The 16807-nt window shown below is 44.2% G+C and overlaps 1 protein-coding gene across 1 annotated transcript in view; it reads left to right on the forward strand.

Annotated features, from left to right (window-relative positions):
- Nucleotides 1-16807, forward strand: part of KATNIP (katanin interacting protein) — a 194434-nt gene that overhangs the window by 68232 nt on the left and 109395 nt on the right. The window contains exons 6-7 of the mRNA XM_027051144.2: nt 2105-2236; nt 7128-7256. Coding sequence (XP_026906945.2) covers nt 2105-2236; nt 7128-7256 — 261 coding nt within the window. The remainder of the gene's footprint in view (nt 1-2104; nt 2237-7127; nt 7257-16807) is intronic.

Here is a 16807-nt window from a genome sequence, read left to right on the forward strand (position 1 = left end):
AGTGTCCCAAAGCACCTTCCTTCGGCACCTCTGCGTCCTCCCTGTTCCCCAACAGAGGCCCCCTATCTGCCTTTTTCAGCCTCTTTCTCTCTCTCTCCTTTTTTAAACTTTCTTTCCAAGATCTTTTTCTCGCATGATCTATAGCCAAGCCCCTGCCTACTTTTCTGAGTGTTAGGTGTTCTCAGGAAGTTCCTTCATTTCCCTCCATCCTGTAGCCCAGGCCGGGCACATTTATCCTTCACGTGCCTTTTGGGGGGCATTATAGTGTGGTGGTTAGTACTGGGGTCCCTCAGCAAACTACAGCTCTCGGGCCAAATCTGGCCACAGCCTGTTCTTATAAATAAAGTCTTTTGGGGACACAGGCATGCCCATTCGTTCAGGCTTTATGTGTGGCTGCTTTCCAGCTACAATGGGACAGCTGAATTCTGGTGACAGAGACCATATGATTGGCAGGACCTAAAATCCTTAGTCTGTGCAGGAAACACGGACCCATCCCTGGTTTAGAGCGAGGCTTCTGGAGCTGTGCTGCTGGGGTTCAGATCGAGGCTCTGCGGCTTCCTCACTGTGCGACCTTGGGCAAGGGGCTTGTGGCCTTGTGCCTTGGTTTCCCCCTGGGGTTGCTATGAGGACCGAACGAGCAAAGGCACGCGAAGGACTTGGAGGGGCGCTAAGTGTGCATTCAGTGTCGTGACGCATAATGTGAACGCGCTCACGGGGGTGGGCGGGGTGGGGCGGCGTGACCGTGGATGAGAAAGGTGTTCGGTCCTACCCAGTGAGAGTCCCGCAGGGCAGTAAGGCTCCGGCATCATTTTCTTCATCATCAAGTTCACTAGGCTGGTGGGGAAGCCGAGTCTCACAGGGGTGGAGGCTTCTCACCCAGGGCATGAGGGGAAAGGCATGAATCACCGTCCCCAGGCGCCTGGGTGGCTCAGTCGGTTAAGCGTCAGACTCCTGGTTTCGGCCCAGGTCATGCTCTCACAGCTCATGAGTTCAAACCCCACACCGGCTCTGTGCTGACAGTGTGTAGCCTGCTTGGGATTCTCTCTTTCTCCCTCTCTCTCTGCCCCTCCCCTGCTCACTCTCTATCTCTCTCAAAAAAAAATAAATAAACTTAAGAAAAAATAAAATAAATCTCTGTCCCGCAGCGGGGTAACGAACCCAGTATGCATGGCTTGGCCGACCTGTCCCTCCTTTTAGTAGCCAGGCCTCACTCGAGTGAGGCCCGGAGCGGGAAGTTTAAGGAGGCCCTCACTCTTGGATTCGTGCACGTGCAGGGCACCCAAGAGGGAACCCCTTCGTCTTCTGGTTTTTTTTTTTTAATTTTATTTTTTATTTTTTAAAATTTACATCCAAATTAGTTAGCATACAGTGCAACAATGATTTCAGGAGTAGATTCCTTAGTGCCCCTTACCCATTGAGCCCATCCCCCCCCTCCCAAAACCCCTCCAGCAACCCTCAGTTTGTTCTCCATATTTATGAGTCTCTTCTGCTTTGTCCCCCTCCCTGTTTTTATATTATTTTTGTTAAGAGGGAGCCCTTTCTTAAATGTTGCTCCCTGGGTGCCTCCCTTGTGCCACCCTGGCCCCAGCCCTGAGAAGTCCCGAGGAAAACCCAGGGTCTCCTAAACTTATTTGATCACAAAGCCAATATGGGGGGAGTGTAACACCCACTGAAATCCTACTGAGAAGGTAGTTCAAGCTAAAAAGTTGGTGAAAAATTCTGAACACCCTTTGTGCAGTAGGAACCAGTAAAGACTTTTTTTTAATTTTTTTTTTTACTTTTGAGAGAGAGAGTGCACACGTGCATAAGCAGGGGAGGGGCAGAGAGAGAGGGGAAGAGAGGATCTGAGGGGGGCTCCGTGCTGACCGGATAGATCCCGACGCGGGGCTCGAACTCACGAACCGCGAGATCGTGACCTGAGCTGAAGTCCGATTCTTAACCGACCGGGCCACCCAGGCGGCCCTCCAGTCAGGGCTTCTGAGCAGAGGTGGCGTGACCCATGCAGACCTACCGCCTCGCCATCAGCCGCTAACGTGCTCACCCCTCGGAGGAATCCAGATGCTCCTCCCATCACGTCTGAAGCAATCTGACTTTTTCTGTATAGAAATCTGTGCAGATCAGGACGGAAGCTGGCCCGCGGCTGCACATCGAGCCGCCTCTGGACCCTTCTGAAGATTTTGAGCCGCGTGGGGATGTGACCGTCAAGGCCAAGGACGCTTCCGGGGACCGTCCACAGGTAGGACTGGCCTCAGCTTGTGCTGTAGCGGCTCTGGGGGCACTTTGTGACAGCTGTTTATTCCTTCCCTCCTTCTGTCCCTAAGTTCCTTCACTCTTGTCCTCCCTTTCCCACGCCGTGACGAGCACCCAGGCCAGGCCCCATGCTGGATGTTCCTCCAGGCACACGGTGTCCAGGTGTCAGAAGGGCTGGCGTCCAACCCCAAAGAGGCAACAGCCTACAGTCCCTCCACCGCAAGAGCTTGCTGAGGGGTGGGGCAAGGCGTGGTGGGCCCAGGAGAGAGGGTATCCGGGAAGGCTTCCTAGAGGAAGTGACACTTGCCGGGGTCCGAGAGGCTGGGGCCGAGTGTGAGGGGAGGCGAGCAGAGCTGATACTCAGCCTGGCCACAACTGTATGTATGCACCTGCTGTTAAAGATGTTGAGTATCACCCCACCCCCTGGGGCAGCAGAAGCCACACACGGACATGCCCAGAAGCCCCACAGAACTGTAGCTCAAGAGTCCACAGCCGCGCAGCTGCTGATGAGGCAGGCAAGGGGGCGTTTCAGTCCCCTCCTCAAACCGCCGTGTCACCTGTGAAATCCAGGGACCTCCAACAGTGCGTGCTGGGCTTCTATTCAGCAAGCGTTGGTTGGGCACCCACTTCGGAGCATCAGGCTCTGTCCCTGGCACCAGAGACACAGAAACAAACAAAACGCACGGGGGCCCTATTCTTAAGCAACTTATACTCCGGGGTGGGGGTGGGGGTGGGGGGTAGACAATAAAGAAGAGACCGAAATGGGAACACAAGCTGGCACAGCCACTCTGGAGAACGGTATGGAGGTTCCTCGAAAAACTAAAAATAGAACTACCCTACGACCCAGCAATTGCACTACTAGGCATTTCTCCACGGGATACAGGTGTGCTGTTTCCAAGGGACACAAGCACCCCCATGTTTATAGCAGCACGATCGACAGTAGCCAAAGTATGGAAAGAGCCCAAATGTCCATCGGTGGATGAATGGATAAAGAAGATGTGGTGTATATATACAATGGAGTATTACTCAGCAATCAAAAAGAATGAAATCTTGCCATTTGCAACTATGTGGATGGAACTGGAGGGTATTATGCTAAGTGAAATTAGAGGAAGACAAAAATCATATGACTTCACTCATATGAGGACTTGAAGAGACAAAACAGATGAACATAAGGGAAGGGAAACAAAAGTAATATAAAAACAAGGGGACAAAGCAGAAGAGACTCTTAAATATGGAGAACAAACAGAGGGTTACTGGAGGGGTTGCGGGAGGGGGAATGGGCTAAATCGGGAAGGGGCACTAAGGAGTCTACTCCTGAAATCATTGTTGCACTCTATGCTCGCTAACTTAGATGTAAATTTTAAGAAATAAAAAATAAAATTGAAAAAAAAAAGAATAGACCAAGAGATAAATAAAGCAATAATTGCAGATATGGTCATGTTCTGCGAAGAAAACAGAGGAAGGTGGAACACTGTGGGAGAGAGGGCAGGTTCAGACACGGCAGAGAGGGCGGGAAGGCCGCCTTCAGGTGTGACAGTTCAACTGAAACCTGGTGGGAAAAGCATTGCAGGCAGAGGGAACAGCAAGCACGGACGACATGAGGCTCAGGCACAGCATGAGCAAGGTGGGAGTGTGGGGCAGACCAGGCAGGGCACGATGAGCCCCGGGCAGGGGAGTGGAGGGGGCTGTGAGGGGCGAGTCCAGATAGCTGGATTTTATTCTGAGGGCATCGCTTTTATATATAGAATGAGTGCAGAGATCATCGCCAGGTCTATATAGAAGCAAACTTACCGGGACGCCACAGGACAGAGGCCCCCGGGCCATCCCCCATCCCATCCACCGGGCCTTTGTTCCGCTGTGAGTGCAGGCTGCAGATTCAATAGCCTCCCTAAAAGAGCAAAATCTTGCTTTTTGTTAAAAAAAAAAATTGTTTTTAATGTTTATTTATTTGTGTGAGAGAGAGAGAGAGAGAGAGAGAGAGAGAGAGCATAAGCAGGAGAGGGGCAGAGAGAGAGGGAGACACAGAATCCGAAGCAGGCTCCTGGCTCCGAGCTGTCAGCACAGAGCCGGACGCAGGGCTCGAACTCACGAACCGCGAGATCACGCCCTGAGCCGAAGTCGGAAGCTTAAGTGACTGAGCTACCCAGGTGCCCCCCCAAATCTTGCTTTTGAACGCCGCTCCCGTACCAAACCCTGCCTTTAAGAAATGCAAAGCACTCATAAAAGTGGGAATATTGTCCAGGAAACATTCTTGTGTTGTGTTTGCCTGTTTGTATTTCCTTCTTTGCTCATAAAAGAAGGACCGGTAAAGAGCAAAGGGTTGCTTTGTTTCACATCCCTGCTGCAAAAGTCTAAAAGTAAATTGGAAATTCTGTCTTCCTGGAGGGGGCCTGTGTGGGGGGGGGGGGGTGGCGCTGTTTTTATGGACTTAACCCAGTGCCCTTGTTTCCTACCCAGTCCCTGTTAAAGGGATTTTACAATAGGCAACACTCTAGCGTGGGCTTTACTGCCTTTAACACCCACCTCCCATACCACAAACACAGCACACGCGCTCACACACGTACACACTTGCTTTTGGAACAACAGAACGGCCCCCGGCTCAGGGTCTGAGTACGTGCCTCTGCCAACAGCCATCAGTTTCTGTTCGCTTGGGAGGCCGGTCTGTAGCCAAGTTCAGCCCGGTCCAGTCCCGGCCACGCCCCCGCCCCCCCCCCCCCCCCCCGCACGGAATGTGTGCATGCCTTCAGGGCAAAAAGTGGGATAGTTCCCTCTTCTCCTCTGGTACCTCCTGTTAAGTGAACATATATTCCTTCCTTTGCAAGCCCCCAGGCTGCCTGCAGCACAAGGCAGCCCGCCCCTCACGAGCTATAAGCTCCATTAGCATTCCTGGGTGCACACACCCTCTGAAGCAGCAGCATGGCCCTGCCCTGCCCGCCCTGCCTTGTCTCCACTGTGAGCGCTTGACTGTATTTCCTTCTTTCCTTTTTCTCCCCATCTTGAGGGGGCACTCTGTAAGGCTTCACAGTCAATTTCCCCTCGGAGTTATTTTCCTGCGAAGCGAAAGAGTGAAATGGTAACACGCGTTTTCGGCCGAGGCAGAAGCCTTAAGAGATGCAGTCTGAACTAGAGAGGAAAAAAAAAAAGAAGAAAAGCGTGTGGCTAAATATATTCAGCCACCTCACACTGTTTGCAAGCGCAGCTCCAAGGCAGAGCAAAAGGAAATCCGCGTCCGCATGTGTACTTTTCGTCTGACCTTCACTGTTGAAACATACCAGCCTGTTTGCCTTCAATCATACCCTTGGTGATCTTCAATTTCTTTCGGGCTCCGAGTTCGCAGACCCGCATGCTGCAGACATGCTCCGTTGGCCTCAGCCCATTGACTTGCACGGTGTTTTCGAAAGAATTACTAGCTGACATTTAAGAATCAGGAGAGTCCATGTCAAAATGGGAATTTGGGGCTTCTCTTGAAAAATCCGAATGTTTGGGAGCCACATCCTTACGTGACAGCAGCGGTCGGAGCTGAGGAGCGGCTGTCCCCTTAGACAGGTGCGTGCACTGCAGGTGCCTGGTCCCCGCGACAGATCCCAGGTACCGTTCCACACACCGAAGATAAAACAGACAATAAACAATGTATTGGGGCGTCTGGGTGGTTGAGTCGGGTTGAGCGGCTGACTCTTTGATTTCGGCTCAGGTCGCGATCCCAGTGTTGTGGGATCGAGCCCTGCTTTGGGCTCCGCACTGAGCCTGGAGCCTGCTTCGGATTCTCTCTTTCTCTCCCTCTACCCCTCTTGCCCCCGCCCTGTCTAAAATAAAAAATAAAAGTTAAAAAAATAAAATTCAACCCATACAAAGAAAATAAAAGTCTTTTCATAATCCCACTGCCCCAGAGGTCATAGATGGGTGTATCCATCCAGAATAAAAGTTTCTTACACTCATTACATACGTAACGTATTGATTACATCCAACAGGAGATGGTTTATCTGGAATGTTCCAGTCCTGGCCCATCCCCAGTGAGTGGTGGTAATTCCTGAGTTTAGTTGTTTGATTTTTCCTGCGAGCACGATGGGTGATGGGAAGATTTGGCCGCCCCATCTTCTGGAATGCCTCCATTGTGTGGATCCTGATGTGGGATGAACTGGATATTTGCCCACGATTACAATTCGATGTTTTAAAGTCATTGTTATTTGCTGACACATACAAACAACTGAAGACCTGTTCACAGCCTGTGTGCCCCCAGTAGGTCCACCACGTGTGGACTCTGCCGAGGCCCATGATGGCTCACCTATGGGAATCGTGGAGATTAGAGGGTGCCATCACTGGCCAGGCATCCCCCGTGGGAATCCCACCCGGTTCCCAGCAGGGAGGGCCCTGTAGCAAATCCCTCCAGTTTGCCATTCATTAATTTCAACGGCGAGGCTTAAAAAATGAAAGATTGTTTTTAAGCCCATCCCGTTGCTTGGGTACTTCTGTTTTGGATTACCATTTAAATAACTTTCAAGTGAGAACCATGTTTTCCTTTACTTTTTATAGCTGTTTCCACATACATGGGATTATATACCATCCACACTATTTGATACCCCACTTTCTTTGTTCAGCAAGATGTGGAGGCCGTATCTCGGTACTCACTGAGCCCAGTGTCTAGGTCGTTGGTGCCCTGAGTTTGAATCCTGGTCTCTTTACTAACTGTGTGCCTACAGTGGTGTGGGTAAGGCAGGGATGAGGTTGACCAGCTCAGCTTTGGGAGAGAGAGCCGAGAATGATGGACGGTGAGGAGGCAGACGGGAGGCATGGAGACCAACAGAGAGAACGAGGGACCCAGCGCATCTTCAGGGACATAAATTGCTTTTACCACGCCCATTCTCTCTGCTTGCCCCTAGGGTACCAAGTCTCCTACCGGCACCAAGCCCTGTGATGTTAATTTCTCCCTTCTGAATGCACATGGATTACCAGACCCTGCCAGCAATGCAGACAAAGAAAGGATCCTCTTAACTATTCAGGATGTAATGGTAAGATGGACTTCAGCCTCATAACCCCATGAAGGGCCAGGGGTCTTTGCCACAGCCAAGCAGCTGGGCTGTAGGATAGGAAGATCACAACAGGATTTGGCTTTAACAGAAAACCTCTAGCCCCCCCGTTAGGTTTAAAACAATACATGTGAGATTTGACTTAATGATCTAGTTTTTCATGTGGGTAGAAGCTCACATTAAATGAACATTTACTAAGTGCTAAGCACCGTGCTGAGTGTGGAACATCCATCACTGCATTAACCCTGTGAGTTAACTGCTAGGTACTTTCGTCCTCATTTTGTAGTTTGGAGAAACTGAGGACGAGAGAAAGGACGTTGTTCACCCAGCCCTCAGAGAAACCCAGACTGGAAACCTCAACCCCGTGACTCCTTATTCCTTGCAATTAACAATCCTAGGCTGGGAATTGCGCTGGCCTGCTTTTGCTCCCCAAAGTGCCCAGCTCTCTGTAGGGGCACAGTCTGTTGTAAATATCATTGATGTTCAGCCTGGAAGCAAGGTGCTGAGAGGTGGCCATCTGTCAGTTGTGCTTATGATCGAGAAGACCTCTCCTTTGCCGAATGTCTGTCTCCTCAGTGAACCCATAGCTGGGAACCTTGATGAACAATGCTTTTCAAAAATGAAACCCAATGAGGAAACAACCAAACAAAGCCAAATTGAGGGACTATCTACAAAACAGCTCACGTGGAGGCTTCAAAACTACCAATGGCATAAGTGAGAAAGGTTATTCCAGATAAAAGAGGCGACCAGCAGGGGTGCCTGGGTGGCTCAATCGGTTGAGTGGCCGACTTCGGCTCAGGTCACGATCTCACGGTTTGTGAGTTTGAGCCCCGCGTCGGGCTCTGTGCTGACACCTCAGAGCCTGGAGCCTGCTTCGGATTCTGTGTCTCCCTCTCTCTCTGCCCCTCCCCCACTCATGCTGTGTCTCTCTCTGTCTCAGAACTAAATAAACATTAAAAAAAACAAAAAAGAGGCTAACAGCATACCACAGTTACGCCACATGAGATCCTTGTTGGGGGGGTGGCAGGGGGCTGTTGGGGGTGCTAATTGCCCTAAATTTAAGGATGGTTTTGGGAAATTAACGAATTTGAAAATGAACTATATTATATTAGATAATATTGTATAGATGTTAAATTTCCTGAATTTGATGATTCTATCTGTTCTATTTATGTAAGAGAAGGCTCCAGTTCTCAGGTCTGCCCAGAATTGGTGAAGAACCAATGAATGTAGGTGGAGGGTATGTGGGTATTCATTATACCCTTCCCATTATAGTATTCAGATATATATTCTGTGGGTTTTACCTTTTTTTTCAAAATAAAAAGTTGTTTTGTTTTTTTTTAAAGCTAGTACATTAAGGAGGGGGATATGCCGCTTCAGTAGAGCTAAGCATCAGCAAAGAAAAAAAGAAAAGTTTCCTTTTAAGGAGACCTAGTTTTAAAAACTCTGTAGGATTATATTGATGTCAATTTCCTGATTGTGCTTTTGTGCGTTAATTATGCAAGATGCTACCATGGGGGAAACTGACTGAAGGATACATAGGATCTCTCTCTCTCTATTATTTCTTACAAACAGCATAAGAAATCTACAGTAAGCACAACATGAAAAGTAAAAAGCTAACAACTAAATAAAATAAACACAAATGCACAGGTTCTATCTTCCAGAGGTTCAGATTTTGATCCTGGGCTTGGGCTCAGGCATGTTTGTTTGTTTGTTTGAAGTAGCCCACATTTTGCAAACATTTTGCCATGTTTGAGAACCCCAGTTTTAGGGAAAAGACAGCTGTGGATCTCAATTTTTGATTCTGTAAGAATCGTGTAGAATATTTGAAATGCATATTTTAGAGCTAATTTTTTTTTTAATTTTTTTTTCCACGTTTTTATTTATTTTTGGGACAGAGAGAGACAGAGCATGAACGGGGGAGGGGCAGAGAGAGAGGGAGACACAGAATCGGAAACAGGCTCCAGGCTCTGAACCATCAGCCCAGAGCCTGACGCAGGGCTCGAACTCATGGACCGCGAGATCGTGACCTGGCTGAAGTCGGACACTTAACCGACTGCGCCACCCAGGCGCCCCAGAGCTAATTTTTAAGATACAGAAGTTGTATATAGGAGATAGCATAGTCTTTAACAAAAGAATTCCCAGTGATTGTGAATCGGAAGGACTGAAGATTTCAGTTTACCTCGTACAGAAGGAAAGTTTTGGAGATAATTTGCACTTTGTGAGTTGGAACTGGGGACTATAAAAAAACGTTTAAAAGTCTTTAAGTTTATTTATTTTATTTTGAGAGAGAGAGACCCAGAGCATACGAGCAGCAGCGAAGGAGAGAGAGAATCTCAAGCAGGCTCTGTGGTGTTAGCGTGGAGCCCAGTGTGGGGCTTGAACTCATGAACCATGAAAATATGACCCGAGCTGAAACCAAGAGCCGGTTGCTTAACGGACTGAGCCACCCAGGCGCCCCCACCCCACCCCCCAAAAAAGGAGCTTTAAAATTCAAAGTTAGAATCTCATCTCCGTCATACAAAATTAGGATAACTATAAAGTAAAAAACAAAATAAAACAACAACAAAAATCCAGGAGGTTCACAAAAGCCAGAAAAGGATGAGAGGGACTCTGCCCTTGTCTTCAAAACCATATCCTATACTTCTGGTGACAGAGGATGTTACTTAAAATAACAAATGAAAGATACAAAACCGTAATAGCTCCTGACAGCATCTTCTCTATTATAGATCAATTTCTATCCAGAATTTTGACCATTAGTATCAAGAAAAGACCAAGTGATGTTCAACACACTCTTTTAAAGAAGACAGGAAAGTCTTAATGTATTTTAGAAATATTTTCATAGAAAATTATTTTATTTAGGTTTTTGATGAAAGAGATGAATTTTAGATAGAAAATTAACTTTGTGTTACTGTATCAATACATAATTATATTAAGAAAATGAATATGAACCCTTCACATTTTGTTTTTCTCACTTTGGTCAGGTTCAAAGTATGTTTCAAACTGGAAAAGAAAAAAAAAAGCAACCCGGAGAAAATAGGGGCATGTAGGAGAGGATTTACTAGTTATGACTTGAAAAAATTATGCTGGAATTCAAGATAAGGGTAGAAATACAGTGATGAATAGAAATAGGTGTGGCCAGGGGCACCTGGGTGGCTCAGCAGGTTAAGTGTCCCGCTTCGGCTCAGGTCACGGTCTTGCAGTTCGTGGGTTCGAGCCCCATGTCGGGCTCTGTGCTGACAGTTCAGAACCTGGAGGCTGCTTCGGATTCTGTGTCTCCGTCTCTCTCTGTCCCTCTCCCGCTCCACACTCTGTCTCTCTGTCTCAAAAATAAATAAACATTAAAATTTTTTTAAAGAAGTAGGTATGGCCAGCGGGGAGGTTCCTGGATCCCTGACTGCGGGGGCCAGGTTTAACTCATCGATGTGTCTTGTTGGCTGTTCTGTTTTAATTCCAGTGTAGTTAACATGCAGCATTATATTAGTTTCAGGTGCATACGTGTACCCTTCACCTATTTCACCCATCTCCCCTCTGGTGACCATCAGTTTGTTCTCTATAGTTAAGAGTCCGTTTTCTGGTTTGTCTCTTTTTTCTTTGTTCATTTGTTTTGTTTTGTTTTAATTCCACATATGAGTAAAATCACGTGGTATTGGACTTTCTCTACCTGATTTCACTTAGCATTCTATCCTCTGAATCCACCCATATTGTTGCAAATGGGAAGATTTCATTCTTTTTTTTTTTTAATTTTTTTTTTAATGTTTATTTATTTTTGAGACAGAGAGAGACAGAACATGAACGGGGGAGAGTCAGAGAGAGAGAGAGACACAGAATCCGAAGCGGGCTCCAGGCTCCGAGTTGTCAGCACGGAGCCCGACGTGGGGCTCGAACCCACAGACCGCGAGATCATGACCTGAGCCGAAGCCGGTCGCTTAACCGACCGAGTCACCCAGGCGCCCCAAGATTTCATTCTTTTTTATGGATGAGTAATATTCCATTGTGTAGACGTGTACACACACACACACACACACACACACACTCGCACACTCTTGTGTATCCATTCATCTATCAGTGGATACTTGGGCTGCTTCCATAATTTGGCCATTGTAAATAATGCTGCAATAAACATAGAGGTTCCTATATCTTTTCAAATTAGTAAATTAGCGTTTTCATATTCTTTGGGTAAATACCCAATGGTGGAATTACTGGATCATATGGTAATTCAATTTTTAATTTTTTGAGGAAACTCCGTACTGTCTTCCACAGTGGCCGTACCAGTTTGCATGCCCACCAGCAGTGCAGCAGACTTCCCATTTCTCCACATCCTCAACAATATTTGTGGTTTCTTGTGTTTTTGATATCAGCCATTCTGCCAGGTATGAGGCGATCTCTCATTGTGGTTTTGATCTGCATTTCCCTGATGAGTGATGCTGAGCATCTTTTCATGTGTCTGTTGGCCATCTGGATGTCTTCTTTGGAGAAGTGTCTGTTCATGTCTTCTGCCCATTTTGTATTGGGTTTCTTTCTTCTTTCTTTCTTTCTTTCTTTGTTTCTTTTTGGTGTTGAGTTGTATCAGTTCTTTACATTTTTGGATACTGCCCCTTTATTGGATATGTCATTTGCAGACATATCTTTTCCAATTCAATGCATTGTGTTTTAAATTTTGTTGATGGTTTCCTCTGCTATGCAGAAGGTTTTTGTTTTGACGAAGTCCCAATAGTTTATTTCTGCTTTTGTTTCTCTTGCCTCAGGAGACATATTTAGAAAGAAGTGGTTATAGACATATCCAGAAAGACATCACTGCCTGGACTCTCTTCTAGGATTTTTATGGTTTCAGGTCTCACGTCCATTTTGAGTTTATTTTTGTGTGTGGTGTAAGAAAGAGGTCCAGTTCCATTCTTTTGTGTGTTGCTGTTATGTTTCCCCAACACCATTTGTTGAAGAGATTGTCTTTTTTCCATTAGATATTCTTGCCCACTTTGTCAAAGTTTAATTGACCATAACATTGTGGGTTTATTTCTAGGTTTTCTATTCTGATCCATCGATCTATGTGTCTGTTTTTGTGCCAGTACCCTATTGTTTTAATTACTACTGCTTTGTAGTATATCTTGAAATCTGGGAATGTGATACCTCCAGTTTTGTTCTTTTTCAAGACGGCTTTGGCTATTTAGGGTCTTTTGTGGTTCCCTACAAATTTTCAGATGATTTGTTCTAGTTCTGTGAAGAATGCTGTTGGTATTTTGATGGGTTTTGCATTAAGTCTGTAGATTGCTTTGAGTGGTATGGACATTTTAACAATACTTGTTCTTCCAATCTGTGTGCATGGAATATCTTTCCATTTCTTTGTGTCATCTTCAAATTCCTTCATCAGTGTTTTATAGTTTTCAGAGTACAGGCCTTTCACTCCCTCGGTTAATTGTATTCCTAGGTATTTTTTTTATTTTTTGTACAATTGTAATTGGGGTTATTAGTTTCTCTTTTTGCTACTTCATTGTTAGTGTATAGAAATGCAACATATTTGTGTGTATTGATTTTGTATCCTGTGACTTTACTGCATTCATGTATCAGTGCTCGTAAATTTTTAGTGCAATCTTTAGGGTTTTCTCTATATAGTATCATGTCATCTGCAAATAGTGAAAGTTTTATTTCTTCCTTACCCGTTTGGATGCCTTTTATTTCTTTTACTTATCTGATTGCTTAGGCTAGGACTTCAAAGTACTATGTTGAATAAAAGTGGTGAGAATGGACATCCCTGTCTTGTTCCTAACCTTAGGGGAAAAGCTCTCAGGTTTTAGAGGATGATGTTAGCTGTGAATTTTTCATATATGGCCTTGATTATGTTGAGTTATGTTTCCTCTAAACCTACTTTGTTGACAGTTTTTATCATGAATGAATATTGTACTTTGTCAAATGCTTTTTCTGCATCTATTGAAACGACCGTATGGTTTTGATCCTTTCTTTTGTTGATGCAGTGTATCATGTTGATTGATTTGTTAGTATTGAACCACCCTTGCATCCCAGGAATAAATCCCATTTGATCGTGCTGAATGATTTCTTTAAGGTATTGTTGGATTCAGTTTGCTAATATTTTGTTGAGGATTTTTGCATCTGTGTTCATCAGAGACACTGGCCTGTAATTTTCTTTTTTTTGGTAGTGTCTTTATCTGGTTTTGGTGTCAAGATAATGCTGGCCTCATAGAATGAATTTGGAAGCTTTTCTTCCTCTTCTGTTTTTTCTGGCAGTTTTTCTTCTTCTATTCTTTGAGAAGAATAGCTATTAATTCTTTAAATATTTGGTGGAATTCACCTGTGAAGCCATCTGGTCCTGGACACTTGTTTGTTGGAAGTTTTTTTGATTACTGATTCAATTTCATTGTTAGTAATCAGTCCGTTCAAATTTCCTTTCTTTTTTTTTTTTTTTTTTTTTTTTAATGTCTCCTTGTTTTTGAGAGCAAGAGACAGCACGAACAGGTTAGAGGCAGAGAAGGAGAGGGAGACACAGAATCTGAAGCAGGCTCCAGGCTTTGAGTTATCAGCATAGAGCCCAACGTGGGGCTTGAACTCATGAACTGTGAAATCATGGCCTGAGCCAAAGCTGGACACTCAACTAACTGAGCCACCCAGGCACCCCAGTCTGTTCAAATTTCTGTTTCTCTCTGGTTCAGTTTTGGGAGGTTGATTATCTGTTTCTAGGAATTTATCCATTTCTTCTAGGTTGTCCAATTTGTTGATATAATTTTGCATAATATTCTCTTACAATCCTTTGAGTTTCAGTGGTATCTGTTGTTCTTTCTTTCTTTTTTAATGGTTATTTATTTTTGAGAGAGAGAGACAGAGCACGAGCAGGGGAGGGGCAGAGAGAGAGAGTGAGACACAGAATCCGAAGCAGGCTCCAGTCTCTGAGCTGTCAGCACAAAGCCCAGTGTGGGGCTTGAACTCACGAACCGTGAGATCGTGACCTGAGCTGAAGTCGGACGCTCAACCAACTGAGCCACCCAGGTGCCCTTCTGTTGTTATTTCTCCTCTTTCATTTCTGATTTTGTTTGTCTGAGTCTTCTCTCTCTCTCGCTCTCTCTCTCTCTCTCTCTGATGAGTCTGGCTAGGTATATCAATTTTGTTGATCCTTCTCAAAGAACCAGCTCCTGGTTTCGTTGATCCGTTCTATTGTTTTCTAAGTTTCTATTTCATTTATTTGTGCTCTAATTTTCGTTATTTCCTTCCTTCTATGGTTTTGGGTTTTGTTTGTCCTTTTTTATAGTTCCTTTAGGTGTAAGATTAAGTTGTTTATTTGAGATTTTGCTTGCTTTCTGAGGTAGATCTGTATTGCCATAAACTTGCCTCTTGGAACAGCTTTGCTGCATCCCAAGAGTTTGGGGCCATTGTGTTTTCATTTTCACTTGTCTCCATGTATTTTTTTATTTCCTCTGAATTCTTGGTTAACCCATTCACTGTTTAGTAGCATGTTATTTAACCTCCATATATTTGTGTTCTTTCTAGATTTTTTTCCTTATGGTTCATTTCTAGTTTTACAAAAGCATTGTGGTCAGAAAAGATGCATGGTAGGACTTCAGTCTTTTTAAATTTGTTGAGACTTGTTTTGTGGCCTAATAGATGACTTATTCTGAAAAATGTTCTATGTGTATTTGAAAAGATTGGGTATTCTGCTGCTTCAGGATGTGATATTCTGATTATATCTGTTAGATCCATCTGGTCCAATGTCATTCAAAGCCACTGTTTCCTTGTTGCTTTCTGTTTAGATGATCTATCCATTGATATAAGTATGGTGTTAAAGTCCCCTACTATTATTATATTACTATCAATTACTTCCTTTATGTTTGTTATTAGCTGCTTTATGTATTTGGGTGCTCCTATGTTGGGTATGTAAATATTTATAATTGTTATAGCTTCTTGGTGAATCGTTCCCTTTATGATTATATAGTGTCCTTCTTTGTTTCTTGTTACAGTCTTTGTTTTAAAGTCTGTTTTGTCTGATGTAAGTATTGCTGCTACCCAAAGCTTTCTTTTCACTTCCTCTTGCATGATAACTGCTCTTCCTTCCCTTTCCTTTTAAGCTACATGTGTCTTTAGGTCTGAAATGAGCCTCTTGTAGGCAGCATATGGATGGGTCTTGTTTGTTTATCCACTCTGATACCCTGTGTCTTTTCATTGGACCATTTGTTCCAAAGTAATTGTTGATAGGTATGTTCTTACTCTTCTCTTGCTCTTTTTTTTTCTCACTGTTAGCTGGCTTTCTTTAGTGATATACTTGGATTCCTTTCTCTTTATTTGTTGCTTAGCTATTACTGGTTTTTTTTATTTGTGGTTACCAAATCAAAGATTTGTATGTAACATCGTATGCATATGCACTCTATATCATAAAGTTGATGGTTGCTTATGTTTGAACCCATTCTTTAATCCTCTCACCCCTCCCCCCCCCCAGTTTTGGGTATATGGTATCATACTTCACATCCTTTTATTTTGTGAATCCCTTGACTGATTTTTACCGATGTACTTAATTTTACTGTTTTTGTGCTCCCTACTTTTCTGACTCTTACTTACGGTCTTTCCTTTTCACTCAAAGAGTCCCCTTTTAACATTTCTTGTAGGGCTGGTTTAGTGGTCATGAATTTCTTTAACTTTTGTCTAGGAAACTCTTTATCTCTCCTTCTATTATGAATGATAGCCTTGCTGGATAGAGTCTCCTTGGTGGCAGGTTGTTTTGTTTTGAGCACTTTGAATGTATCATACCACTTTCTGGCCTAAGAGGTCTCTGCTAAGAAATCTGCTGAAAGCCTTCTGGGGTTTCCCTTGTACATGACTGTTTTCTTTTCCCTTGCTACTTTTTACATTTTAAAGTTTTTGTCTTTATTTATTTTTATTTTTCCAGGAATAGTATTTAGTGATCCATCACTTACATATAACACCCAGTGCTCATCCTAACAAGTGTCTTCCTTAATGTCCATCCTCCCACCCAGTACCCCTCCAGCAACCCTCACTTTGTTCTTTGTATTTAAGAGTCTCTTATGGTTTGTCTCCCTCTGTTTTTATCTTATTTTTGCTTCCCTTCCTCTATGTTCATCTGTTTTGTTTCTTAAATTCCACATATTTGTGAAATCATATATTTGTCTTTTTCTGACTTAATTCGCTTAATATAATACACTCTAGTTCCATCCACATTGTTGCAAATGGCACAATTTCATTCTTTTTGATCACCGAGTAATATTCCATATATATATATATATATATATATATATATATATATATATATATATATATATATATACATACTACGTCTTCTTTATCCATTTGTCAGTCAATGAACATTTGGGCTCTTTCCATAATTTGGCTATTGTCAGTAGTGCTGCTGTGAACGTTGGGGTGCATGTGCCCCTTCTAGTTAGCTTTTTTTTTTATCCTTTGGATAAATACTTAGTAGTGCAATTGCTGGGTTGTAGGGTAGTTCTATTTTTAATTTTTTGAGGAGCCACCATACTGCTTTCCAAAGTGCACCGGTTTGCATTCCGAAAAGCAGTGCAAAT

The sequence above is a fragment of the Acinonyx jubatus genome, chromosome E3 (genome assembly GCF_027475565.1).
Source record: "Acinonyx jubatus isolate Ajub_Pintada_27869175 chromosome E3, VMU_Ajub_asm_v1.0, whole genome shotgun sequence".
Classification (NCBI taxonomy): Eukaryota; Metazoa; Chordata; class Mammalia; order Carnivora; family Felidae; genus Acinonyx; species Acinonyx jubatus.